At 30.8% G+C, this 26,161-nt stretch overlaps 5 protein-coding genes across 13 annotated transcripts; 1 reads left to right on the top strand and 4 right to left on the bottom strand.

Annotated features, from left to right (window-relative positions):
- Nucleotides 1–3,014: 3,014 nt before the first annotated feature.
- On the bottom strand, nt 3,015–9,386 carry LOC126920603 (4'-phosphopantetheine phosphatase). Of its 5 annotated transcripts, none has more exons than XM_050731233.1 (14): nt 8,942–9,286; nt 8,487–8,766; nt 8,178–8,361; nt 8,013–8,105; nt 7,737–7,890; nt 7,145–7,335; nt 6,779–7,053; nt 6,570–6,722; nt 6,390–6,477; nt 6,086–6,290; nt 5,833–5,990; nt 5,593–5,762; nt 5,189–5,512; nt 3,015–3,660 (listed from the first exon to the last, which is right to left on the bottom strand). In XM_050731233.1, the coding sequence occupies exons 1-13, from the start codon at nt 9,048–9,050 to the stop codon at nt 5,200–5,202; spliced, it is 2,373 nt and encodes a 790-aa protein (XP_050587190.1). In that variant the 5' UTR covers nt 9,051–9,286; the 3' UTR covers nt 3,015–3,660; nt 5,189–5,199. The 5 variants fall into 5 exon arrangements, with proteins under 5 accessions (XP_050587190.1, XP_050587191.1, XP_050587189.1 ...); XM_050731234.1 differs by lacking the exon at nt 3,015–3,660 and having other exon boundaries at nt 3,733–5,512; nt 8,942–9,137; nt 9,260–9,386; XM_050731232.1 differs by lacking the exon at nt 3,015–3,660 and adding an exon at nt 3,733–5,123 and having other exon boundaries at nt 8,942–9,285.
- Nucleotides 9,387–9,709: 323 nt separating this feature from the next.
- LOC126920593 (alpha-1,2-mannosyltransferase ALG9) lies at nt 9,710–13,656 on the bottom strand. Of its 3 annotated transcripts, none has more exons than XM_050731201.1 (12): nt 13,493–13,656; nt 13,026–13,164; nt 12,684–12,889; nt 12,481–12,594; nt 12,291–12,401; nt 11,927–12,209; nt 11,744–11,860; nt 11,453–11,666; nt 11,233–11,374; nt 11,034–11,163; nt 10,812–10,942; nt 9,710–10,733 (listed from the first exon to the last, which is right to left on the bottom strand). In XM_050731201.1, exons 1-12 carry the CDS (start codon nt 13,570–13,572, stop codon nt 10,592–10,594), a joined length of 1,809 nt encoding a protein of 602 aa, XP_050587158.1. In that variant the 5' UTR covers nt 13,573–13,656; the 3' UTR covers nt 9,710–10,591. The 3 variants fall into 3 exon arrangements, with proteins under 3 accessions (XP_050587158.1, XP_050587160.1, XP_050587159.1); XM_050731203.1 differs by having other exon boundaries at nt 13,026–13,178; nt 13,493–13,599; XM_050731202.1 differs by having other exon boundaries at nt 13,456–13,596.
- Nucleotides 13,657–13,846: 190 nt separating this feature from the next.
- On the top strand, nt 13,847–15,404 carry LOC126920597 (cilia- and flagella-associated protein 300-like). Its single transcript, XM_050731211.1, has 6 exons — nt 13,847–14,050; nt 14,159–14,240; nt 14,335–14,404; nt 14,468–14,640; nt 14,706–14,878; nt 14,949–15,404. The coding sequence occupies exons 1-6, from the start codon at nt 13,956–13,958 to the stop codon at nt 15,145–15,147; spliced, it is 792 nt and encodes a 263-aa protein (XP_050587168.1). The 5' UTR covers nt 13,847–13,955; the 3' UTR covers nt 15,148–15,404.
- LOC126920592 (uncharacterized) lies at nt 14,902–20,820 on the bottom strand. 3 transcript variants are annotated; one of them, XM_050731200.1, is made up of 11 exons: nt 20,674–20,820; nt 18,901–19,054; nt 18,784–18,831; nt 18,521–18,705; nt 18,327–18,447; nt 17,729–18,257; nt 17,452–17,657; nt 17,133–17,370; nt 16,031–16,247; nt 15,793–15,965; nt 14,902–15,704 (listed from the first exon to the last, which is right to left on the bottom strand). In XM_050731200.1, the coding sequence occupies exons 2-11, from the start codon at nt 19,032–19,034 to the stop codon at nt 15,606–15,608; spliced, it is 1,950 nt and encodes a 649-aa protein (XP_050587157.1). In that variant the 5' UTR covers nt 19,035–19,054; nt 20,674–20,820; the 3' UTR covers nt 14,902–15,605. The 3 variants fall into 3 exon arrangements, with proteins under 3 accessions (XP_050587157.1, XP_050587155.1, XP_050587156.1); XM_050731198.1 differs by lacking the exon at nt 20,674–20,820 and adding an exon at nt 19,574–20,157; XM_050731199.1 differs by lacking the exon at nt 20,674–20,820 and adding an exon at nt 19,636–20,157.
- Nucleotides 20,821–20,959: 139 nt separating this feature from the next.
- LOC126920097 (sodium channel protein Nach-like) lies at nt 20,960–25,611 on the bottom strand. Its single transcript, XM_050730023.1, has 5 exons — nt 22,756–25,611; nt 22,432–22,624; nt 22,193–22,353; nt 21,967–22,131; nt 20,960–21,834 (listed from the first exon to the last, which is right to left on the bottom strand). Exons 1-5 carry the CDS (start codon nt 22,887–22,889, stop codon nt 21,153–21,155), a joined length of 1,335 nt encoding a protein of 444 aa, XP_050585980.1. The 5' UTR covers nt 22,890–25,611; the 3' UTR covers nt 20,960–21,152.
- Nucleotides 25,612–26,161: the final 550 nt, after the last annotated feature.

Below are 26,161 nucleotides of genomic sequence, written 5' to 3'. Positions count from 1 at the left end.
ATCCCATTTCATTCTCCGTGCAAACAAATCTGAGAATTGCAGGGCTGCGTTTATCACGGTGCAATCGTAATAAACAGCTGCCATCCCGGCGAAATTAAAACCGAGCCATACTCATAAACCAGGCTCTTTCATAAGCGCTTACATGCGGCACACGTGAACAAGCAACCTTTTTTCACGTGTTTTCACGTGTTCACATTTACTCTCTGTGTCTCTTTCTCCTCCTTTCTCTTTTTTTTTTTCTTTTTTTTATTTTTTATTCGCTACGCTGCTATTCAAAGATACGTACGAGCTTTAATAACAGCTGCCAAAACATTCAAAGAGCACGCGATTATAGGAATCGTTCGTTAAAGAACGAACATCTTTTTTGTACATTAAAAAAAAAAAAAGAAAAAAGCACGACGAAGAACCAACGAATATTCTGGTTGCAGGAAACGCGCGATAAAATGTGACGCGCAAATGAAAACAAATTCTTCTACGTTTCCGTTTCGCTCAGGGATCGCCTTGTCAAAACTAATTTCACATGACCGAACCGTATCGTGCGAAAACGGACAAGAATGGAACGAAACGGTACTCCCCGACGTTCACCATTGTTCTCGGTGCACTTCCGGAACGACCAAACGTCTGTTGACCATCAACAACACTGGGGATCGGCGATAGCTTTTAATAACTTCGCGCTGAACGGGATAGGAACCGAAATACCATCGTCGTTATTTCTTTCTAAGGATTATTCGCGATGCTGCGACTTAAATCGTCGAGTTTGCATCGAATGGAATTATTTCATCCATTTGTACGGCGATAGCATAATTTAATAACGCAGGGTGTAACATTTCTCTGCGAATTCCATCGATACCTGAGGAAGTGACGAACGAGTCGCGATACTTGAACAATTGTTTCGCATTCTTCGAGATTCGAAGAATTCGTTACAAATTGATAATTACTACGATATTTCGCGTGGCGCGTCACGAATTTCATTTCGGTGAGAGAAACGATAAAAAAAATCCTGCGCATCCCTGGCATAGATAAGCTTACGCGAACGAGAGCGTGTTCTAATTGCGAAATTAACGTAATTAGAGCGGCGATGGTAAAACGGAACGACGATTCATCATTTCCTCGTCGTTTAGCAAATTTATCGATGCGAACTTGCCACCGTTCATCTATCAGCCCCCGGCTGTTATCGCTGTGTCCGTCTTAATAACGTCATTTGACGTACACGTACGATAGATGAACAATTCAAGAGAGATTACGAATGATTAAATTATTATCGGGAAAGATTGCCGTGGATTACTTTGGCTCAGATCATTTTATAAAAATCAAGCGTCGAGTAAACGTGACGATACCATTTGGTGCTTTGAGAGATTTTCCAGTCTTCGTCTAATCTAACGAATCGTTCATCGCAGATGATCGCGTGATATTCGTACAAAACCTATTCGTCGCGGATCGATTCCATTTCTAGGAGCTTGCAATAACCCTTCGATCTCCTTTCACACGCTCTCCTCTTCGGGATTGAAAAAAGTTAACGTGAAAAGCGTCTAACGATAACCGATTCCCTTTCGATATTTTCCTACCCAAGTGCTCGTCTAAGGTTGCCAATGCGATTCCTGACGATGCGACACAAGGATCCATTAGATACGCGAATCCTCGAGGATTGTAGCTGAAACCCGATGGTACAGACGTATTCGACTTACGTTTCCTTTGCTTGTAAAATATCCCTGTTACATCTTAGTTATCCATCGATATATATATAACTGCGATTTTTAAATTATCGGTAATCGCAATAATTTCATAATAGTTAAACAGGTCATCGATCAGGAATTCGATCACAGTTGCAGCATCTCTGTGCCGAGATGACACGAGCATTTTGAGATTCCGTGCCCAATGCTGGGAACCCAATAGGACTTAGATGTGATAGGTGGCTCAGGATCGAACGTACAACCGTCTCTCCTTCTCGGGCTCCATCATGAAAAAGGATTGAAGAACTTGGCTCGTAAATGTGTTTCGTTCCGACCCACTCTTCATTCTTCTCTCGCGATACCTTTTTCATTCTGAAATCTCACGGAACGATCTCGAAGAGAATTTGAAGCAATGTTCGTTGACAGGAATTTTGCGTTTTAGATTATGTTTGACTACATTTTCTTGTACTCGTAGGGAAAAAGTGAAGCTCGCGGGGATACCTTCTATCTAATCCCGTTCTTCATTCTCGTACTGTAGCGACTACGTAGCCGCGGTAGCGGTGCTCGAGAACTGCGAGCGTAATTTCTACGGAACCGTTTCACGTCAGATACATGGGTGCAAGTGCAATCCGCAATCGCGGAGGAATCCCTGGGAAGGAATTAAAGCTGACGCGAAGAGCTCTCAAAATATCTACCCGCACAACGACAACATTGTGTTCATGTGGCCACAAATAAGCGCATACGCGAATATTCTCCTACGTAATCTGTATGAAATTACGTAGTTAGAACACTGGCATTAAACGTACGCTTATAGCTGCGAGGAGACTTAGACTAAGATTCGAAACCAAAGATCTGAACGTTGGATATCTCCGGTAGTGCTAACAGATCTTTCATTTTTCGAACATTCAACGAAAACAAGAGTTTCGCATTAGAAACTACGAGGAACATCGACTTCCGGTCGAGAAGGATTCCATCTCGTTGCTAACTGGTCTTGCGTTGCCCTACTAGAGCTGAGTCAACATCCCCTAGATCTATTATTTCCCTTGCAAACAATTATAAGGATTCTCTGGGCGAATAAATCTGGCTAAAGCTCGATGCATCGTCAGCTCGGCCAGAATTTCAAATGAAACGCGAACCTATCAAAGGGTTCGAGAGAAAAGAGAATCATGCCCGTAATTAACGTTTCATCTCGTTCGAAATGTTATCGCGATTCTCTTTGCTTCCTGGCGTATCTATATTTGCATAAATTATATTCTATTTATTCTTTCCTTATCCTGAATCTCCTGATATTTTCTCCCTGTTATTATAGCGTCACCGATACAAATAGACGTTATCGTGAATTTCGTTACATCGTAATTTATTACGATATCAAAAATAATTGCAATACGACTAAATACGAATTAACGATCGGAAAATTTTCGATGTCATATAAGATCGAACAAAGTCTGAGTAGATCTAGCGACAGGAAGGATTTCTACCGAAAGCAACACTACCGATCGAAGTGAAATATAAAATTGATTAGATAATCTCTCGGATCGCGTTCGACGCATGAAGTGACTTCTAGACTAGAAGCAAACCATCGGACAATATCGCCCAACAGGAATTTAATAAAGCCAAACTATAGGACGTTGCGTAAGACGTGGCTAAAAGAAATGAACGCGGAACGTGCTTCGCATACATACAATCGCTTTTCTTCTTTCCTCGTCGGTCTTCCGATTCTTTTTCTGATACTTTTTTCTTGCTTTATCAATCGGTATACTAGCCGATGCTTTCCTTTTCCGTATCTTCTTCGCGAAGATGGTTTATACTATACATGTTTTACCGAATCGTCCTTTTTTGATCTGGAAGAGCCTCCTTTTTGCTTCCTTATCGGATATACATAATAGATGGAACGATACAGATTGTACCCATATGACCTCGATTTCCATTTTATCTACTGGCACGAATTGAACATGAACATGATTTATGGATCTCGCTGATAGAGGCATTCCTAAAAAGGTATATATAGCTCTCAAGAGGATATAGAATAATTACATATTATAGGTACTAAAAGAAGTAAGAGTATGTTGTACGAAATTTATTATTCAAAAATACATTTGCATTTGATTCGTAAAATGAGATATTATACACTGCTGAAAATAATTAGGGGATCGCTATTATTGACTTGATAGATTGACATGTTATTCGTATAATACTGCGACAAATGATAGCCCTAAGACAATCATTAAAAAAAAAAGAGTATACATACCTAGTAAATAAGTAGTATAATCAAACACGGAAAACGATCATTTAATTGTTTTGAGCAGTGTATATGAGAAAAAGATCAACATCGTAAGTATGTAATATAACAAAATTTAGTTAGATCGATATTGTGTTTTTGTTTAGTTAGAGCAATGCGCAAATGAAGCTACTGTGAAAACAAAATTTCTTCGACTTGTATATTAATTATTACTTTTAATGATCATTAAAATATCCTGTAATTAGATCTTAGAGAAGTTTACGTTTTATTTACATTTTACAAAACAAATCAAATATCACATACACGTATATGGATTGAGTATTAACAAATGGTTCACGTAGAAGTTTTTAATTTGTAAACCATACTAACATCATTTTAAGTTTCAACAATCTTTTTCTGTAGTTCATTTTCGTCATTTATTCGTTTCTCCCTATAAAATCTCAAAATTGTATTCTAACAAATTGGTCATTTTTGGCGACGCATATCTTGCTCATTAATTTCGTATAACTAATATTCCTCTTGAATTCTCTTTCACAAAGAAAAATATGTTTAACAAAAAGATTCCTAATTTGACATGAAGCGATAGATCTCTATACAAAAAATTTCGAAGTCAAAAAACATTGGTATCTTAAACTGTTTTACTTTTTATGTGTTATTCTATTATATTGTCTATCAATTTACTGTTTTAATTTACACGAATATGTAACTTTCTATTAGAACGTTACATTATCACAGAATGTGTACTGTACAGTATTTATATGATACAGGTCTGTAATCATTATAATTGGTCGTCATTATTTCCTTTATATCATCTTCTCTCTAAATCACGAAGAACATAATTTTATTATTTTTGACTAAGTGTTAATAATTATTCACCAATGTTTCTTGTCAGTGCCAAAATTTTCATATTTAAATACATTGAAATACGTTTCATATTCGAATCATGTAGGCTAGATCACGAAGCTTGGTAAATTTCATGATATTAAAAACATATTTCCGAGGACCAAGCTTCATTCATAAATACTATATATAAATTGTATAATAATTACTCTATTGAAAACGAATAACGTTAAATTTTATAAAAAAGTATTTAAATAATGTTCCTTGTATAATATTTTCATTCAAAATTATAAGTATACGAAGATTTTCGCTTCTTTTTATATACATACTTAAATACAAGTAAAGAAATACTTTAATGTATCAGTTTTCAATTTCTGGAATTAAAATAAATCTTTCAATGTCTATAATTAAATATACATAATCTAATATAGTCACATACGTTTTTATCATTTATCCTTTCGCATTACACGTGCAAATGTCCCTTGCATTCTCTGCACATTCTGATGGACATTCTTCTTTCATTTTTATTTCTATATCACAAACTTTAGTATTCGTTGGTGGACGTTCATATTTACATATTACAGCATACATGTCACCACCTAATCGAAGTGCTAACCATCGATTTTTAACAACTGCTAATTTCAGACATTCACAAGTCATCTTTGCATAAAGATTCGTATGAAGCGTTCTACCCATTCCCTCTAATACGATAAGATCGACGTTATGTTTTACCATCGCAAGACATAGATCTAAATTGAGTCGGCTATTAAATATCAAATAATTCGTTAAAATATGTAAAACTCCAAATAATTATCTTGCAACTATATATATCACAATGATTACCTTAAATCAAGACAGGGACTAGCTTGAGCTGTCTCCATGGCAAACAAACGATTTTCTTTCAGAGCTTGTCTAATAACTTTGCATATTTTTGCTGCATCTCGTAATGTTACAACCAATTCTGGATATGTGACATCATTTAATGCTGGCATAGAATTAGCGCACAGTATAACCTAAAGTAATTGTTATTTTAATTTAGTAAATATATTGTGGTCAAATTCAAAAAAATATAAGACAACCAACTTTTGTTCCTCGTTGTAATAAATCACGAGCAAACGGTAAAATTCCCAATACTATATCAACTCCACTATTGTCAACAAAAATAGCAGCACATTTATGAGGTGGACCAGTTTTCAATCTCTCTATCCAATCATCCAAATCATCTTGTAGCCAAGGTCTACCTAAGTTTAAAAAAAATATCATATCATCTTTATTGATGATTGTCTTTTTTAATATATTAATCGTGATCATAAATGTCACAAGTCTGTGACAGTACCCGGTATTTTTGCTTGAGCTTCGGCAAAACCAAAATTTGTTGTCTCCATTAAGGTTGCAACAGCTTGTGCACCCCAGTCAAACATATTACCACTCAGAACTCCCACAATCAAAGCTTTTATTTTTTCCGCTCCTTCCAATTCATCGAGAGCTGTTATACGACTTTTTAAATATGTTAAGGCTTCTTCATTCTCCTTTTTCTTTTGCTATATGTAAAATAAAGATTACAAAAATTAATTAAACATACATATTTAAAAAAAATCATGACATTATCGATGTAAAAATAAACTTTTCTAGAAACTTACATGCAGATATGGATCAGGAAAATCGAATTCCTTCATGCAGTGTTCAATAGTATCCAATAATACTCTGACTGTAAGTGTTCCATAAGCACTATAATGTAAAATGATTTAACATTATATTACAAATTATAGAATTATAATATATTCATATGATGTATACTTTTATTACTAAGCTGAACTTACAATGGTTGAAGACGTAGATAATGCAATCTGTTAACATATTTTTCCTTCAGTTTTTTTGCTCTATCTTTTGCAGTTGGACTATGTGGCTGGCTGTGAATAGCTTTGGCCACAAATTTATCCACTGATTCTTCAAGACACTGAAGCCAATAATCTCTAGAAATATTAAACATTGCTGTATATGGTTAAAAGATCAACCATTCATAACTCACCTTGCTTCTTTATCCTCAGCAAGATCAGTTGTATCAGGATTGTAAGATGCAGGATCTTTCAAAAGTGGACAAAATGTTACAGCAGTTTCTGCTTGATCAATTTCCAGCTGGTCTACTTTAATTCCAAGATTCGTAGATATTGAATCTTTAAATCCTGAAGATCCTGCATAATTTTCCAGCCAACTATATTCATCAGATTGTTCAGCACCATACAAAAAGGCCCCAATTGCACCAAGATAACCTTCATGACGAAGGAAAAGAGGTTTTACCTTACCCTACACACAATTTAATAAATGTTTATCATTATTTTAAGAAAAATTTTGTTTTGGACTATGATTATGTAACAATGAGAAGTTTGAAACTAACATTCGACCAATATTTGATAGAATATGAAATAGTATGCATTGATAGAGGGTGGTTACGAAGAAAGTAACCACCGAAGTAAACTTTATCCATTTTATGTACAGTTGCATATAAACTTGCTATTTGTCCAATGTCATTGCTTACAGTAAATAAAAGACTTCTAGCAAGATCTGCCTCAGAATACTTTGGTCTTCCTAAAAACCAAATAACAGAATTTATTTCTTAAGAGATCTTAGCATCTTATATGGTTAATAGTTTTGGAGAAAAGACATAAGGATATAGGTACTGAAATGATTATAAACCAAAGGAAAATATGTGATAATAAATAAGTTAAGCATACGACATATACTTTAAGAAAAATGAAGATATATTTACACGTGTAATCTATAGTTTTTACATATAAGAGGGGATATATGTTTTGAGATAGTGCAAACAGGTGTGAGTCTCAGGTTATGTTGGATACTCTAGGTGCTGTATAGGAATGAGTGAGAACTAGAAATACATAATCCAAATTCTTTTTCTAAGCCATGAAGCCAAAACATAAATAAAGATATAAATACCTAAGCATCCTATTAATAATTGTTTACTTTCTTACCTTTATCATTATAAGTAACCTTGCCAAAAGAAGATGCAATAAGGTCTGCAGATAAACCTTGTGAGGAATAATCGCCTGCATAAATATCCTTCACTAACATATCAACATTACGGTGATCTCCCCTTTCTGCAAGTTGCAGCAATTCATCAAAGCCCTATGTATTTTTAAACATTTGTGAAACTGTACTTATGTACTTCAGTAATATTATATAAATATAAAAACCAATAAATTATGTACATAAGCTAATGTATATTGGACTACATTTAATACTGATACCTTTCTTTTCGTAAGCAAACAACCTAATCCCCAAAATGTTCCACCTCCTGTAGCTGTACCACCAACTCTTTCAAATACTTTATCAGATTCAACCTAAAAATATTACATAAATTTAAAAAATAATATACTACCCATTGAAGGTGACTAACTATATTTGTAACTTACTTTAAGAATACTGACACCACTACCAATATTTACTAGCATATATGGAAATATATTAGGATCAGCTTTTTGAAATTTATATTCAGGATTCCCATGTCTTTCAAATTCAAATGCTTCACAAGATATATTTTTAAGTAAAAAATTACAGCCTTTTATTAAACATGCAAATTCGTCTTCTTTATCAACTCTAAAATAATGTTTTAATCGTTTTCACTTTTTATTAGAAGTGTTTGATTTTAAATTATAAAGATTTCATTTAACAGATGAACGACAAAACAACATAACTAATATTATCTTACATAAAATGCTTACATTAAACCTAATTTTTCTTGTAACAAAGCATTATATTTATATGCCCCTCCACCAGTCACTTTAATGTTTTTACCGTAAAACCTCTCAACATTTACTAAATTCTCCTTCACAAAATCCAAACAATTTTCAATGTATCTTGTTTCAAACTTAACAAAGTGAAGTCTATTGCCTTCATGAACTCTGTATGCACGTTCTCCACTATTTCCTAAGCCTGTATCCTCATACAATGCCTTACGATAACTAATCGTTGAATAATAAGCTATTTTTGTCAAAGATAAGCCTGCAATCAAATTAAAGCCAGAGCAATCTTTTACTGCATTACTAAAAGATAATAGCTGATCGTGTTCATTTACAATAAATATACACAATTTTTTAATAACATTTAAAATATATTCTTATCTTAATTAAATTTGTGCATAAAAAAGGTAGTACAATAATGGTAGGACAATACATACCAATGTCGATCGCGAATTTTTGAGCATTTTTTAAATTTGCAAACACTTCAACAGCACTTGGCAATTTTATGGAATGAGTTCGTTCGTCGTCGATTTCCAACGTTTCCATTTTATATTAATTTTAACAAACAAACTACTGTGCTTTGAACCGCGTAGATACTTTCACGACTACCAGACGGTATAAGAACTACATCACCTTAAATATTAATTTTATCATCGTCTAAACATTTGCCAATGAATATCATGTACACATACAGTAAAAGAAATTTGTCTGCTCTAGGACATACATGAACGCGCAAGAATTAAATCCTTGTTTACCTGAAACTTATCACGTTGATTTAAAAATGGCTATTAACATTAAACTGATAGAGGCGCCGTTTGGTATTTATGGCGCTAAAAATTTGATTTTAATCAAGTATTGCATAGAATGCTTAATCACGTATAAATTAAGAAATCCAGATATTATAGTTGACATTTTTGTAGAACATACGACTTAGTAGAGAATAGTACGATAATATGATTAATAGCAAAAAAAATTATGAAATTATAATTCTTTTTACATACATTATTTCTACAAAAATATATTCATATATTAGGATGTTGGTATTTATGACGATAATTTTGACTATCCAGCAATACAATAATTATAAAAACTTATCTGACAAGGAGACAACAATATATATTTTTAAATATCATATATTATTTTATTTAATTAATACATGTCACCACAATTGTATATAAAATATTGTTAAAAATAAATCAATAAAATAAAATAACAATTAAAATATATTCGGAAACTTAGATTTTATACAACATGTTCATGGAGTAAACAGTTATATTAATTTTTATCAGAATATTTATAAAATATAATACAATAATTTACAGAACATTTGCAATTAAAGTTAAATATATCGTACTTACACAAATATACTCATAAATTTACTATATATATACAAAAATTTGTTAATTACAAAATAAGTATTATTTAATCATATGTAAATATTATTATTAAATATTATTCACCTAATACGGAAATAATATTATTATATCTACTCCTTTAAGTTTCTTATACTCGTATATATGTAAAATGGCGACAAAGATACTTAGTAGCCTGTTGGAATCTGTGTTAAAATGTTAAAAATGCAGTAATTAAGCTAATATACTTTATATTGTTTAGTATTTTGTAAGTAAACAGTAATTGTGAATTTAATTTTTTAATATGATACATCTTTAAAAATTTGTTACGCAAATTTATTACATATATTATATATATGTCATACTAAAATTTGTATATTGTCCAGTAAATTAAGCTACATTAATCACGTAAAATCGCTTATATATTTTTCTAGAATACACCAATTATATATTAAATATGAGCGCATATATATAGCTCTATATATTAAAAACTGTTTATTAAAACAAAAAATTTCTATTGTTTTAAAATCTGATCATGAATTTCTTCATTCTGAGCAAAATTAAAAAATTGTGTAATCTTTCAGTTTTTTAATCATTCTTGGTTTTTCTTTGAACCCATTCTTTTTACCCTTTATCAAAAAGTACAAAATCCAGCTGAAATACAATATCAGACATGTCATTTGCATAACACAGACCCTGTTTATTAAAATCATATACGTGTTCCAAAATTTATATTCAGGAAAATTTTGTATTTTTTTCTTTTGATAAAAGAGGAATCGATTTAAATTTAATATTTTGTAATAAATTATATGAACCATATGTACAAAATTTATGTGACACAAAAGGAATATAAAACGCTCGGAAAAATCGATGAGATCTGAAAAATAAATAAGACATTAATTTAACATAATAGACATAAATAAAATTTAAAAATTCAAATATGTAATTTACTCACCTTGCGGAATTTAAAAATTTAGATGACGTTATTATCGTGAAATTATCGTTTATTCGAGAATAATTTGGTTCTAAACTTGTGTCAGTACCAATGTCCAGGTCTAACACAAAATGACATTTGTCTAAGCTAAACTATAATATAAAATATTATTGATTAGATTAGGCTTTGTATATAAACTCATACTTTTAATATATTTATATTATGATATAAATATCATCTTACATAACGTGTAGGTTCTTCTCTATTCATATCATTAAAATAGGGTTGTATAATACCAGTTGCATTTTCATGATCTAGGAAAGGTTGAGGTAACTGACCCTTAAACTCTGATCTGAGATACTGAAGTTTCCAACTAAAATATTGATTTTTTAGAAAATATGTATTGTTTTAAATTGTATTTGTCAAAAAATATATTACTTACTTATTTGATGGAAAGAAAAAGCTACTCGGAAATCGGTGCCACTCTTTACCGATGCAAAAATTGATATTAATATCCTTAAATATTTCTCTCTCTAAACCAAGTTTATTAGCATCAATCATTACTTCCATTGGTGCATAATAGCCTGATGTAAAATAGAATTTTATCTTGATTAAAATACATTTCATTCTCTAATATACTTTGAAAAATTTTAGCTTTTTACCTTTGTATATTGCTAGTGATCTTGATATTCCAAGAAAACCACATATTAAGATAGCAAAAAATGTTATATGAACAGTATATTGTAAATAATGATAAGCAATGTGTGAAGAACTAAGCTTTGTCCTGATAAAAAAATATAATTTTTGGACAGTATCTACAGCTATACCTCCAACCAAACAAATCATTGGATATACAGGAAATAAAAATCGTTCTTCCTGTAATCAAAATATGACTATAGATATAGTCATGTGTTTTCATGGCCTTAATTACTAAATAATGTTACTTAATTTACCTTGTGAGGTTGTAAGAAAAACACTAAAAACCAAAGATATAGTGGTGCCAATGAATACCAGTAAGATAAACATAGACGATCTCTTGGTCTGGCTGGTACAATTAGCCACACTAAAAGCTATATGATTCATTAAGGTATTAATAATTGTGAAGGTAAAAACATCATGCATTTTACAAATATTACCAATCCAAATGGAGCCCAAAGTGCACCAACAAAAATGAAATTAAAGTTTAAAAATCCATTATAAATATAATAACTGAAAGGTTCTGTTCCATAGATATTTGGCCCATGATTGGTGAAAACATTGTACATTACAATGTTCAATGGTGCTATTACCAATTTCCCATAATACATTGAATCTATCCATATCATTGGTACTAAAACAACAGCACCAGATATGATTACCCATTTCATAAATTTACTCCAGTCTTGTTTATGTATTAACATTTCCATTGCAATTGGTAATCTGCAAAGGATATGAAAAAGATCTATAGCACTGCTAGATTTCTGCTGTATAAACTACTCTAATTCTACATAAAAATTGTACCCAAGTAATGCAGCAAATGGCCATCCTAATAAAGCTGATATAGCTGTAGCAAAGATTGCTAATTCATACCGACGGCCATACCAAGCTGCTGTTGCAACAGTACTCAAATACCTATATAAAAAGCATACAAAATTAAATAATCTAATTATTTCAACATTTGTTTAAATGATATTAATTTCATACAACATACATTGAAAAAGAAGACGGTAGAAATGCAGCACTAGCAATATACATGCCAGAGCTAAGGATAAGAAATACTAATGTTAGTCTCCCTATATGAATCCCAAATTCTCTGCATACATTTCTATCAGAGAAAAATGATAAAATATAATTATTATCTTAATATGATATTTATTGTTAATGAGTCCATAATATAATTCAACAGATACATACTTATAGAAGTATACTTCAGATAAAGCACAACCCACAGATAATAGACATCTTACAAAATAAAAAACTAGAACAGGATTTGGTTCTAGTAAGTAATGATAAAGCTTTGCTGGTACCATATGAATCAACAAATACATATATGATCTTAATGCATATTGTGGACTATATTCCCATGTTTGTTGACCGGTCCCATAAAGCAGATAGTGACTCTAAGACAAAATGTAATAAAAAGATAATATACGATTATAAAATAAATAACTCATTTATTAAAACAAAATAATGTGGTATAAGTAAATTTATACAAATCATACAAAATTATTGAAACTATTAAGAACTATTCCTTACTGGTTCCCAATAGTTATAGGTTTCATCACAATCTGTTATGTGGCTCCAAATAGCAGAACAAAATCTAGCTGATAGAAGCAGCTTAAATGCTGTATCCACGCCAGGATATATGAGACCAGTATCAGAGGATTCTTCTGGTCTGAAACACATACCCTTAATTTTCCTTAAGATTTGTATTTAATTTCACATGCATGTTTGCTTCATAATTAATAAGTTTATCATATTCTAAGTAGAGTTTGTTAGCGATGAATTAAATACAAAAATAAAATAAAATAATTATCTATTGATAATTATAGAATTTCTATAAAATAACATATTTATGGTTCTTCATCAAAATAATTTAATATTGAATCACAAAAGAAAAGGTTAACCGGCATACAATACATTTAACTTTATTAAACACGAGATAACTAAACAATGCTCTATTCACTTTTTACTATTAAGAAAGAAAAAAATATTGCATCTACTTTGAAAATCTTCTGCCATTCAACTTTTTCAGTTCTTTCTTAGAAACAAAAAGCTGACGTTGACGTTGATTCGGCGCCATGGTTCCTCAAAACCTTTTAACTTATTTAAATATTTGTTAAACTATACCAGTCTATTGATATTTTTGTTGATGAATGAATCAATTGTTGAATCAATGCTAGTCAAATGTTATATACATTTTATGATATAAAATATCAAAATAATTATAAAAATAATTATGAAATAATTTATGTAAATATATTATAAATATACATATGCAGCTTCACATTTACTGTAACTATATTTTTACTTGAAAATGTGATTCTTATCATTTTTCTAATTCTCATATTTCTAATATTTATATTATAATTCTCAAAAATATTGTCTACTTATCATGTAATAATTTATATATATATATCTTTCTTATATTCTTATCTCCATAGTAACAAATAGCATTATGTAAAAATGGAGATTAAACCCAGTTATACATTTATACCTCTTGCACAAAAGAATTTTGTTGGAATAAATGACAAAACGATTCAGGAATTTCTTTCCAAATGGTAACAATATTAATTGATATATCATGTGACTGATTTATACGTATATACATGCAAAAGTTGATCCTTATCCTAAGAGTTGAATATAATAAGTTTATTTCAATCTTACAGGGGAATAAGAGGAAATTTTATTATTCAACATTTTGCATTCAATGAACCCTTTCAACAATATCACAAATACCATTTGGCTGAAGTTAGTTAATTAATTAGTTAATTAATTATAATATGTTTTTAACTTAATTTTAAATAATTCTAATCTACTATTTACTATCTTTTAATTGTTTTAGGCTTTCTTTCAAGATAATATTGTAACTAAGGAATTATTAACAAAACAAGGAAATTATTGGTTAAAACAAGGTAATAAAGATATTTTTCTATACTATGATATTAAATACTGTTAATTTTTATCACAATTAATAGGCATAGTAGCATCAAATATAGAAATAAAGCCAGTTCCTTGTTCTGTCCTAAACATGACTTTCTTTAACAAACTAAAAGATCCCAAAAATGGAGTTGTACATAAGTCTGGAATTATTTGCAAAAGATATGATATGGAAGTAGAAAATTTTTTAATCTCTGATAATCTTAGAGCGGTATGGATCTTTATTACAATTAATTAAATAATAATATTATGTACTTATCTATAATGAATTTACAGATGTTATTAGATGAAGAATGTCCAGAATATAATTTATATTTAAAAGATGAACGTGAAGAATTTATATTTCGTATTTTTCAAATGCTTGTTCTTGGAGGAATATTGTGTCAATATGAGGATATTTTAAATCCATACTTAGAAGTGACAAAGGCCATTTATAAAGATTTAGTAAGGTTGTATAATACTTGCACAAATATTTTGTTCTTAAAGTCAATAATAATTATATTTCTTTTATTATCTTAGAGTACAAACGAATAAAGATGCAGACTTGTCAATCAGTACAATAGTTCTACAAATAGTGGCTAAAGATAACAGAGGACAAGCTTATTTTCCATATGATCCACATCATAAGCAAAACATAGGATTTCTGTTAATTGATGGTACTACTCACGAGATTACAACATTCTTACATCAGTTTGGAGAATATTGTCTTTTACAATGAATGTAAAAAGAATTTATACATATAAAAAGAATTATATTATAAGAATATTTTATTAGTATAAAACGTTATTTATTATGTAAATACTGAAAATTTTTATTAGTTCATTACATTGTATTGTGCATTATTTACATTTTATATTCAACATGGACCTAATACATAATAGTTTTAGTAATAACAAATATTTTGATTATGCAATTCATAAATACTCTTTGGTATTACGTTAATTGGCACTAATAAAAATAAATAACTTAACATACTGTCTGTCTTGCACTGTTTTGTCCTATACTTCATTTTATACCACATTTGGAATCATATAAATGGTAGTTTATTTTTTCTACATTATGCTTGAGTTTAATATAACTCTAATCACAGCACCTTTATGATTTGTAAACTTTATTGTGATATTTTCTCCGTTCCATTTTTAAATACATGTGTAACTTTCTTCAAACACTAACTGTTTAATCCTTACAATAACAGTATTTTCGTAAATGAAATAATGAATTTTCTACACATCTTGCCTGAGATCCATACATATTGATCCTACTAACATCTGAAATCTAAAATACAAATCTCAATATATTTTCATTTGTATATTTTTATTTTTTAATAGTTATATTGATTACTATAATTTAATTGCAAACTTACTTTGGTTGAAAAAGTGTTTTTCTTTATATCATAATTAATACTGACTTCAAATAAACCAAATCCTGGTTCTGTTTTTACTTTCAACTGATAAGTTTCAGTAGTTAATTTTGTTTTTGCACTAAAATCTCCCATGAAACCATCTTGATCTCCCGATTTGTAAAATTTCAGTAAATCTACAATTTTACACTTTAACAATAGCAGATCAACATAAGTAAGAGTTATAAATTGTTTACAATACCTTTATTAGGTATAAGTTTAGCAGCCCACAATATCTGTTTTAATTTCAACTCTTCACATATGTTGCGATGATTTTCTGTATAAACATTAAGAAATTGGACAAAATACTTGGCTGCAGCAATCACGTTATCATCATCAATTGAAATTTCTTGCCAACTCAGGCATGCACACCAATGTGGTTCTATAAACGCATCTGCACACGTTCTTTCTAATGGTATCTGCATCGTTATACAATATGATTATTTATCAATTTGTAACATTTATTGTAAGGTTATATAATTATTTAAAAAACATTAAATTAGAAAATTAAAGCAGTGATAATTCTGTTTTGTTTTTCTTTTTCAATTTGATATAATGTAAAGATATACAATAGTATAACTTTAAAACAAAATGAATAAACATAAAGTATTAGGTTAATTTATAAAATACCTAGTGCAAATTTTTTTCTCTGGGAACTATTTCTTTTTGAACTTTCTTTACTCATAATACCTAATGAATAGGGGTGAAATATAATAATTTTGGGTTTAGGAATCCATTAATTCAAAAGTTATGCGTTTTTAAAGTTTGGTTCTCTTAGTGTACTATATGGCTTACTTTAACCACGCACAAAAGCACGTATATGTTGAAAGATTCCCGGCATTTCTCTTATCTCTTGGCAGCACTTTTCGATTCGTTTTTGTACACTAAACATCTCATAACTCTAAAGCTACTAGTTTTTCGACCCATATTTACTGAGATCTTTTACTACTACACTGAAATTTGGCACCAACTTTTATGAACACCCTGTGCAGTCTTACCAATGCTAATTTACTCTATCTATTTAATCTATCTACAACTTTTCTAATTTCACGAAATAGTATCTAGTTACGTCGTCATAGTATATATAAACAAAGACGAACGTTCTGTATATCTAGCAAGAATAAGACGAAAAAAGCTATACAGAATTTTGCAACCTTTTACGTAGAATAGCTTTTGAACGGGAAAATTTTTAAACTTAAAATTACTTGAAGGTATTACTTAAGGTTTAAGATATTACTTTCAGTAAGTATAGATTTCGATCAAAAAAACGAGATTTCATATAATGGATTTCATATAATACCCACCTTATCAAATAAACTAATGGCTCTTTGCTGACGATCTCCAATTTTTGGTATTTCAAAATTCAATATACTTTCTAATGTTTTGTGAACGTCAAACGGTGTCGTTAAATAATGTGTATTATGTAAAAAATTGGCATAAGCTTCTGGATAAACTCTTTTAAACCAAGGGGGAAAAGCAAACGAAAAAAATGGTAACCTTTCCTCTTGTTTACCTTGCAGAGTATTACGAATTTCTGCAAACCTTTAAAATGAAATTTACAACATTAGTTTTTTTTAGATGTACAATCCTATACAACAATTAAATTTTCCATATCACTCAAACCTATGTCCATGATCACTCATCACTATCAATACTGTATTATTTAAATGACCAAATTCATTTAAGTTCTTTAACCAATTATGTAAATCTTCATCTACTACACCTATGTCATTATAAGAATCATGTGAAAGTTCTCCATGAAAACCAAATAGAAATTTTGGTTGATGTTTGTAGACATCAAAAATTTCTTTAATATAATTCAGCATTACCTAAAAGAATACTAATGATGTATAGTTCAGTAATTGTAATATAATAAATATTAATGAGAATTCAAACATACCATATGTCTAGGAATGCTTCCAATGCAATATTTGTTGTAGTATCTAAAATATGGTGCAGCAGCTAAATAGAATGTTCTCATATAATGATCAGTTGGTTGTTTCTTAAAACCTTTTAGACGATATGTGAAAGTTCCAATATGATGGACATCCTCCATGAATCCTGTTATATAACCATTCTCTTTGTACTGATTCCATATCATTGGATATACATCAACATAATTTGCTTTTAGTCCCATGCGTTTTCTAGTATCTGGAAGTTCAAGTTCAATCTTTCCAGTAAGTATAGGAATAAGAGCTTGTGGTGTTCCATCACCTACTATATTGTATCCTTCTAGTATTAAAGCTCCTAAGTATTCTTTTAAATACCGATATGTTTTTGGTAATTTGCGTATAAATGTATTTCTGGATAGAGAATCAAAGCCAAACATAAGTACATTTAGTTTAAGGGCCTTGTTTCCAACATTTTCCCATTTACTTTTCTCATTTACTTCAGGATCATCCTTCACTCCGGCCATAATACTGTGCCATCTAAAAAATTGTGTAAAATATAAATTTAACTAATTTGTCAATTGACTATTTTTCTTACTATGTTCTTACTTATTTCCATCTTTTGATTCACACTTAATATCAACAAAATCGCTATGTTTGAGAACATAGGAATCTTCAGACTCAACAGCAGGTTCGAATAATACATTGTAATCATCATCCCTAAGAATTTCTGTGAACAATTGAAATAATTATGTCTAGTATGTTCAATATGAACATACGTCATACAATTTCATAAAACTAACCACTGAAAGAGCAAATTATAGATCCATGTCTTTTTTTTGCTCTGCTGCTAATAATTAATCTTGAACCATGGAGAATAACCCAATTTTCTGGTGTACATTGCAAAGGTGGGACATCGTGAATAAATTTGGTAATTTCTGGATTAGAAACATTTAATTGAGGTAGTTTGCAAGCCACAACTCCTTCCCTGAAAACATAAAGATCTCCTTGCATTTTTATATTTAAAATAAAATTATTCTAATAAAATTATATATATTATATGTACCCAACATAAGATTGTTCAGATTCCTTAATTGACTGAGATATGTGTATTCTGGAATAACACAAATTATAATTAAAGATGATATATTCCTATATTTTAAGGAATTAAATGATTGCTTACAGTTTATCCAGATTTGACAAATCATTGTCACTAAATCCCAGTTCTGAACGAAAAACTTGTACAACACAAAACAGCAGTAAGACAAATATAGCTGTTATTGTGAAACGACGAAGATAACATGACATAATCCTCATCTTTATTTAGTATATCATATCTGGAAAACAAATTGTATACTTTTATCCTATATTCTGCATATGAATGTTCTAACTTTTGGAAATATTTCAGGGTAATAAATTTTTTTTAAATTTAATGTAGCTTTCAAAAACACTGTAATAATAATGTGATTAATAAGTGAAAATATTTGTTTATATACAGTCACAAAATTTTATTATACATATTAATAATTAGCATTAGAATTAGACATAACTTAAATAACAAAAGGTCAAATAAAAGAAAAAGAAAAATCAATCCAAAAAGAAACATGCCAGTTAAACAATACTTTCTATATATAATTTTAAGTTTGTTAATTTTGAATTAAATTAATTGGCAGCATTAGTATGTAGCACCTATTAAACTATTTCTTTTGAGCAGAACATTGTATATAGTTTCTTATTAAATCTAATCCTTAATAAATTTAAAAATTAAAATTCAAGTCCTTTTTTTCTTGTTATAAGATTACATTACAATTATTATATAATTATTAACTGGCAAGTTTCTGTTAGCATAAACGTACGTGAAAATCGACAATCCAGCAACTGGATAAGTGACTTTCTATATAATGGCAATACTTATTACGTTCGCAGCGTAGACGTAAACTCAATCGATTTTTTCTTAAAAGGAACCGTCGAAATAGAGAGAAATTTTAAGATTTAATGTATAAATAATTATGTAATGTATTGAGATTTTTTCAATAAGCTTCTTTTCCTGTTACTTCCACTAATATTATAGGAGTGACAAGCATAAAATGAGCACATTAAAAACATTTAAAAACTTGATGTTTCTTAAAGTTTGTTTTTCCTTTTTCTGCTCATTCATTTGTCTTGTTTCGAAATTATCTCCTATTTTATCACACCGAAACGTTGCAACTGTGAAAACACGTTATCGGGTATTGGCATGTTCCTCTCACAAAACTGTAGATAGAAATGATTTTGATTCCAAGCTAAAGTGCTTGGAGGTGTGTGCCACTGTGCAGGTTATTTAAGGGAAATGCGCATTAAAACTGCATCTCGTATTTTGCAGAATCCACAAATGCAAAGAGAGGGGAAGAAAGAAATTGAATCTCTAATGCTTTCACTATCCGTCCATCATTATTCTTATACTCACACGATTATTGATTAAGAACGGAAGGATTTCAATTGTTCGACTTTAATTTTGATAATCTCTTTTAAAATGATAGCATAGAGATAATAAAAATAATATATATGAAATATTAAGCAAAGGTATTTGATAATTTTAAAAATATAATAAATTCAAATTACGTAATTAGTAATGTATTATGAACAGAAGAAGCTCGTATAAGACTGATTCAGTATGCACCCTGTTATCACTAAATAAGTACTTTCTGATAATATTTATCGATATAGACATATGAGTATTCGGTTATCAAAACAGGAGATAGAACACATAAAAATTGATGTGAAACGTATTACTATATAAATGTTACTTAGTACTTCGTTGATTCCTTGTTTAGCTCAATATATTATTAATTATTTCCAAAGTATGCTGTCTGATCTAGTTAAAAAACTGTGTATTTTGAGAATTCCTATCGTTTCATTGCCTAATAATTTGATATATACTCTCGACAAAAGAAGTAACAATTAAGTAAAAATATACCTGTGAATAATGCGAAGCTGAAAAGAGTTGGTAAGAATTCCGTGTAGATCCAACACAATCATAAAGATAAACACTCGTATTAGCCGGAGGCGTGCCGAAAATGTCGCATGTACCAACAAAATATCGCAACGCACAACGATGAACGATAAAAAACGGTGCCAGCCTTTCTCTGTGTCATCCCGCTAGGCATTTAGCAATACAACTCTCACCAACTCCGTTATATTTACGATACAAGTAAGGATTTGAAAGACTGTATTATTTACGCGCGCTTCTAATTACCGATGCGGATCGTAATGCGTCTGCGCGAAAGCATTGAATAAATACGGAATCGTGATAAGGATCTTGCAAATTTGAAAGGATTAACAGCACAGGAATGATAACAGTATTCAACAAGGGTAAAATCGTTGACTTGTACCTCGTCTGTGATTAAATTATAATTTATATCGTTAAATAAAACAATGCAAACCCTTTAAAAGAAGTTAATCAACATACAAATAATATTTTTGATTAGTATCTGCTTCCTGCGGAATTTTTTCCACAACATGAACAGTCATGATATTGTACTGTTCCCGAGATGATTGAATTACAGCTCCACAGTAAGTTCTAAGAGTAAAATAATATCCAATTTCGATAGATACAAATAAAGAATATCCTAGAAAGAGACCTGCAATACCACCGAACGATACAAGTAAATCTAAATAACCAAATCGTACTTCTCTCTTGTAGAGAGCTGTTGGCCATTTTCTCAACATAACTCGATTCGTATTTTTAGAAGAATTTTGTATTTGCGTTACGCTATATGACGCATGGTCGCAAGATAGCCAACAGCTACATTGAGTTATATCGATCTTAACGTTATTGAAACAGGAATACTTTGAAAGTGGACATTCTGTTTTACCATCGAACGATAGAAACCATGGTAAACATTTACAATATTTAAATATCTTATCGATCAAACATTTCATTTCACAATCATTAAAATTGACAAAATTTATATCTTGCTTAGTATAACATTTTCGTTGTCGAAGAGACAAATAACGAATATCGGGAGTTGTATACGTTATATGAACAATAAATTCAATATCTATAGGATAATGTGCTTTTATTAGGGCTCTTTCACCTGGACTTGGACTCGTAACATTTTGTTGCGTATAGTAAACTCTGCAAATTAAAATCTTAATTTAATGATATATTCAAGACCTTGTAATACAAGTATTACTGATTATTTGTCTTTTATGGCAAAAGAATTATTTAAAGAAAGACTTTATTTGTAAAAGGTAGGTATATATTTACCTTAAAGGAAAACTTGAACTGAACATCTTAAATTCAAAACTCTTTAAATGATCAAGAATTTTAAGTGGCTCTAAATATTTGGATTTACAGCAAATACCCACAGCCGTATGTACTTTTATAAATAGTGCGTTACATGATATATTTATTCCCCTAAGTTTTATAATGAATCATATAAAGTATCGTTTCAATTTTCTGTTTGTAACTGAGGTTAAAAAATTATATTTACTTGTATACGCAGTCACTAATTAAAAGATCACAATCAGGTCCCATTGCTTCAAAAGTTTTACGAAAATTGTTTTTGTCTTTGTAAGTAAGAGGGAATGATTTTACATCGATACGTTTCTCAAAAATCCAATTGTACAATTTTTCGTATATATATATTTCATCCTATATACAAAACGTAATCTTATGAAAATAAATTTATGAGAAAATGAGTAATTTTATAAGAATAACAGCTACGTTTACCTCAGGTATATTCGAACGATTCAAATGAAACCAGTCGAAGCAAACAAAAATTTGGGGAAATTCAATATTAACATTTTCTGTCATTATATCTAATCCGGTTATAGTTGGCTCTGTTTGAAATTTATCTAGGATGATTATGATTATAGCTATAATCGCTAATAGCGATGCAAATGTCAAGAGAAACCATATTAATCTACGAATAAGTCAATTAAAAATTAGATAATAATATAATAAAGAGAGAGAGAGAGAGATACTTTTAAACCGTTAAATAAGTTATTTATTTTATACAATTAATTGTAAATAATTGCTGAATTATAAAATTACCTTTCCCATTTAGGTCGCGTGGAATCCACAAAATATGGAACACCATGCAACGTGTTTTCCAAAAGATATTCTCTTGATCGGAATTTCAAACTAGAATGTAATTCCTTGCATGAAGGATTGTACTTGTATTTCATTTTAAACTAGTCCTGGTACCGTATACTTCTGCAGATATATTACTACTAATAGCAAATAAGCTGAACAGCAAGATCAAATCGACCGTTTTTTGAATCGCATGTTCACTTTAGATCTATATTATGCACATTATGCACGTAACACGATTAATTTATCAGCTTGATCAAGTAAAAGGGAACAAAATAGGATTATAGATTAATGTGTTACAAGGCAAAGCAATAACGCTATTTAAATATTCCTTTATAATAAAGCGTACCACTTTTAGCTGATCAGTGCTGTTCGTTCAATTATTATACCGGTTAAAAATTTTGTAACGGAAATTATTGATCTTAAACGATAAAGAAACGGCGGAAAGAAGTGAAAAATATCTTACGTTCTTCGCCGAAAGAAACAAAAGAAAACAACATTTATTATTCCCTTTCTTTCTAGAACGAAAAACGATTGCCAACAGGAAACTATCGATAACTATGCGTTTATTCGAAGTATTGTCTTTCGAATATACGTTTTTCCAGTTGCATCTCGTCATTTAAGAATCGGCCATCGTCTGTGGAAACACAAACAGTCCTCATCTTCGTGCCAGCTTCTTTATTATTTTAGACCACCCCCTCTTACGACCACCATCTGCATGCATACCGACGTTGTTCCGGTCCTCATACCCAGGAAAATCGACGATCGCCGAGTTAAAGCGGGTGTAAACTACCCTCTTGATGTCTTCCTCGTATCCGATTTCGCTCACAGAGTCCTCCTCTCTCTTAATGCGAAAATTCATCGTGCCCCATCATCAAGCGTACGAACGTTTGTTTTTCTAACTTAAAACACGTGTTTACGCATTCGAATATTATTCCTCGTGTCTCCTTGCATAGATAAATAAAGAAATTAACTGAAATATCAAACAGACAAGAATGTTTCAAGCGAAGTGAAATATCATCGAAGCGACATCAACGTTTGTCTTAAAAAAGAGAAAAACCCAAGAACTGAGGAATTGTATGACGGATTACAATTGTCAGGAATCGCAGTAATAATAAAAAGATGTCTGAAACATGAAAGAAACGAAGAAAATGAGAAAGAAAAATGAACGATCCCCTTTGTTAGGGGGCCGCTTGACGCACTGGCGAGAAAATACTTCGGAGAAAAAGAAGCGGCGCTATTCTTGCGTCCAGGTGTGAGCCTGTAACGCCAGTGTAAATATACAACACTTACGCCATTCCGACGGAGCCTCTTCGAAAACTATTAACGTATCCTCCTATTGCGGCTTTGCCGACCATTCTTCCGTTCCGACCCATTTCTCTTTCTACTGGACCATGTTTTCGTCCCTTCGGAACATTAAGTGGCACGTGTTAAAGAACTTAATCAGGTAGCCATCAACGTTAAACAGCCACCGACTCGATCATCGTTCACTTACCGTCGATGAAAGATTACTGTCATTCGCGAATAGTATTTTACCCTACTCGAGGGTGGATATGATATTTATGCTGTCAGGCACATATGGCATAACAAATAGTATGCCAAAACATGAGAACATAGTGACTATAGATCGAGGACTTTTATGGAACTGTCCTTTTTTGTGGAAAACATTATTTTCGTGTTATTGTTTATAGACTTGTTTATCATAGGATTGTTTATTGTCGATATTACGTCCAATTAAATCAACGTAAATAGAACGTTATGCTCTTATTTTCCACTCTCTTTTTATTTATGTATATGATGTTATTTAGTATGTCTTATAATCATAGGATTAACATACAATGATTAAAAAGCGTGATCACGTTATCTGCAGATTACGAAATTTGTCATACTTTTAATTATGATCTTCAAAATCCTTAGCGCAGTTTATGCATGTTAATTGTATTAGGATAAAATTAATTACATTGTGATAGCGCGGCAAATATTCTACATACGAATAATCTACAGTTGTCCTCAATTTTCGATGGTTGTAGACCCGACGTTACGATAGAAGAAGATTGATTGTCACAGAACTTATGATTTTATTATTAACATATTATATTCTATTTGCACTAATATACATGCACGTGACTGCGTTGCAAATCATGTCGATGAACTTTTCCTAATTGGTGACTGTTTCCCTAGTTGATCATTGTTCCTTGGGATACTAAATTGATTAGATTTCGTAGCTTTTCATAGGTCTGACAGTCAACGTTGCTTGAAGAGAAAGAGAAACCGATTAACATTTACTGCGCGTTAGTAACGATAGTAGTGGCTGACTAAACTATAATAATCGATTAAATAAGCTTCTGGAACGACGGAATATATGATTTTCGGGAAGCTTATTTAATCGTTAGAAAACCTTATACGTCGCAGTGGCTTTCGTCTTTTTATAGAAAATACGGAAAAATAATAAGGATTATTTACTCAAAAGGTAAGTAAAATAAAATAATAAAACTGATACAAAATTATAAAGAAAAATATCATAGAATATGAGACGACGTTCGAACCTAACGAAGGCGTAATTTTTATCATTGAACGTTAATTGAACCGCAGGTATAAATTACTGTTATTTCATGGAATTTCAATTTCTTCTACTCAAACTGAAACGTTTCTGCAGAACTAATTTCTAGTTTCCGATTGGGAAGTTTATATTGAAATGCTGGTGATGTTTTGTTCCTCGATTTACGTAACACTTTCGACGCAAAACGACATAAAACGAGACGAAAAGCTAATTTTTATGTACGGACGATTAATCGAGATTACACAAACGCAAGTATCCATGGAAGAGTTGTGTGGTCGTGACTCGGGTTGACTTGTTTATCGCGATCAGGAGCTGAAAAGTCAAGTTATTCACGAACAGCAAGTCAAGAGTGGGGAAAGTGGCGCCCAGTTGGACACCAGTGTATCAAACCGATCGCGATATACACTTGGTTAATTATTAGTGGCGCAATATGCAAGCATATGTCTGTGCAAATCACTCTCTACTTTCTTGATCGTTGGTTTTCTCTGTTCGTTTTTCCTTTTCATCTTATTCGAAGATCACATCCTTAATATTAATAGTGATTGATAATCTCGTTGTAATGCAAACCTCTACCAAACGTCATTAAATATTCACGTAAGCTATCACTCATAAGAATCTAAACTCTTTCATCGATTTCATGGTCGTATACAGATGCCATTAGAACGTAAACGATAAATCGTAAATTTAAATCGTTCGTTAAAAATCACGATGAAATTATTTCTGAGTCCAAATAAATAACGTTTGATAAATTAATAACTTAGTATAGTTTACGAGTCATAGTGCAAATAGTAAATATATAAAACGAGT

This window comes from Bombus affinis, chromosome 9 (genome assembly GCF_024516045.1).
Source record: "Bombus affinis isolate iyBomAffi1 chromosome 9, iyBomAffi1.2, whole genome shotgun sequence".
NCBI classification, from domain to species: Eukaryota; Metazoa; Arthropoda; class Insecta; order Hymenoptera; family Apidae; genus Bombus; species Bombus affinis.
Note: the sequence above shows the minus strand (reverse complement) of the source record. Positions and strands in the feature narration are given on the sequence as shown.

Coding starts and splice junctions, on each gene's coding strand:
- LOC126920603 (XM_050731234.1), bottom strand. CDS start 9,050: ATGGAAACGTTGGAAATCGACGACGAACGAACTCATTCCATAAAATTG. Junction 6,723..6,778: donor GCTGAGGATAAAGAAGCAAG/GTGAGTTATGAA, acceptor TAATATTTCTAG/AGATTATTGGCTTCAGTGTC. Junction 5,763..5,832: donor TATTACAACGAGGAACAAAA/GTTGGTTGTCTT, acceptor CAATTACTTTAG/GTTATACTGTGCGCTAATTC.
- LOC126920593 (XM_050731201.1), bottom strand. CDS start 13,572: ATGGCGCCGAATCAACGTCAACGTCAGCTTTTTGTTTCTAAGAAAGAA. Junction 12,890..13,025: donor CCTATAACTATTGGGAACCA/GTAAGGAATAGT, acceptor ATTTTGTCTTAG/AGTCACTATCTGCTTTATGG. Junction 12,402..12,480: donor CTACCGTCTTCTTTTTCAAT/GTATGTTGTATG, acceptor CTTTTTATATAG/GTATTTGAGTACTGTTGCAA.
- LOC126920597 (XM_050731211.1), top strand. CDS start 13,956: ATGGAGATTAAACCCAGTTATACATTTATACCTCTTGCACAAAAGAAT. Junction 14,241..14,334: donor ACAAATACCATTTGGCTGAA/GTTAGTTAATTA, acceptor TAATTGTTTTAG/GCTTTCTTTCAAGATAATAT. Junction 14,641..14,705: donor TCTCTGATAATCTTAGAGCG/GTATGGATCTTT, acceptor ATGAATTTACAG/ATGTTATTAGATGAAGAATG.
- LOC126920592 (XM_050731200.1), bottom strand. CDS start 19,034: ATGAGGATTATGTCATGTTATCTTCGTCGTTTCACAATAACAGCTATA. Junction 18,706..18,783: donor TCTGAACAATCTTATGTTGG/GTACATATAATA, acceptor TTATGTTTTCAG/GGAAGGAGTTGTGGCTTGCA. Junction 18,258..18,326: donor GAATCAAAAGATGGAAATAA/GTAAGAACATAG, acceptor ACAATTTTTTAG/ATGGCACAGTATTATGGCCG.
- LOC126920097 (XM_050730023.1), bottom strand. CDS start 22,889: ATGAAATACAAGTACAATCCTTCATGCAAGGAATTACATTCTAGTTTG. Junction 22,354..22,431: donor ATCGTTCGAATATACCTGAG/GTAAACGTAGCT, acceptor TTTTGTATATAG/GATGAAATATATATATACGA. Junction 21,835..21,966: donor AGTTCAAGTTTTCCTTTAAG/GTAAATATATAC, acceptor TTTAATTTGCAG/AGTTTACTATACGCAACAAA.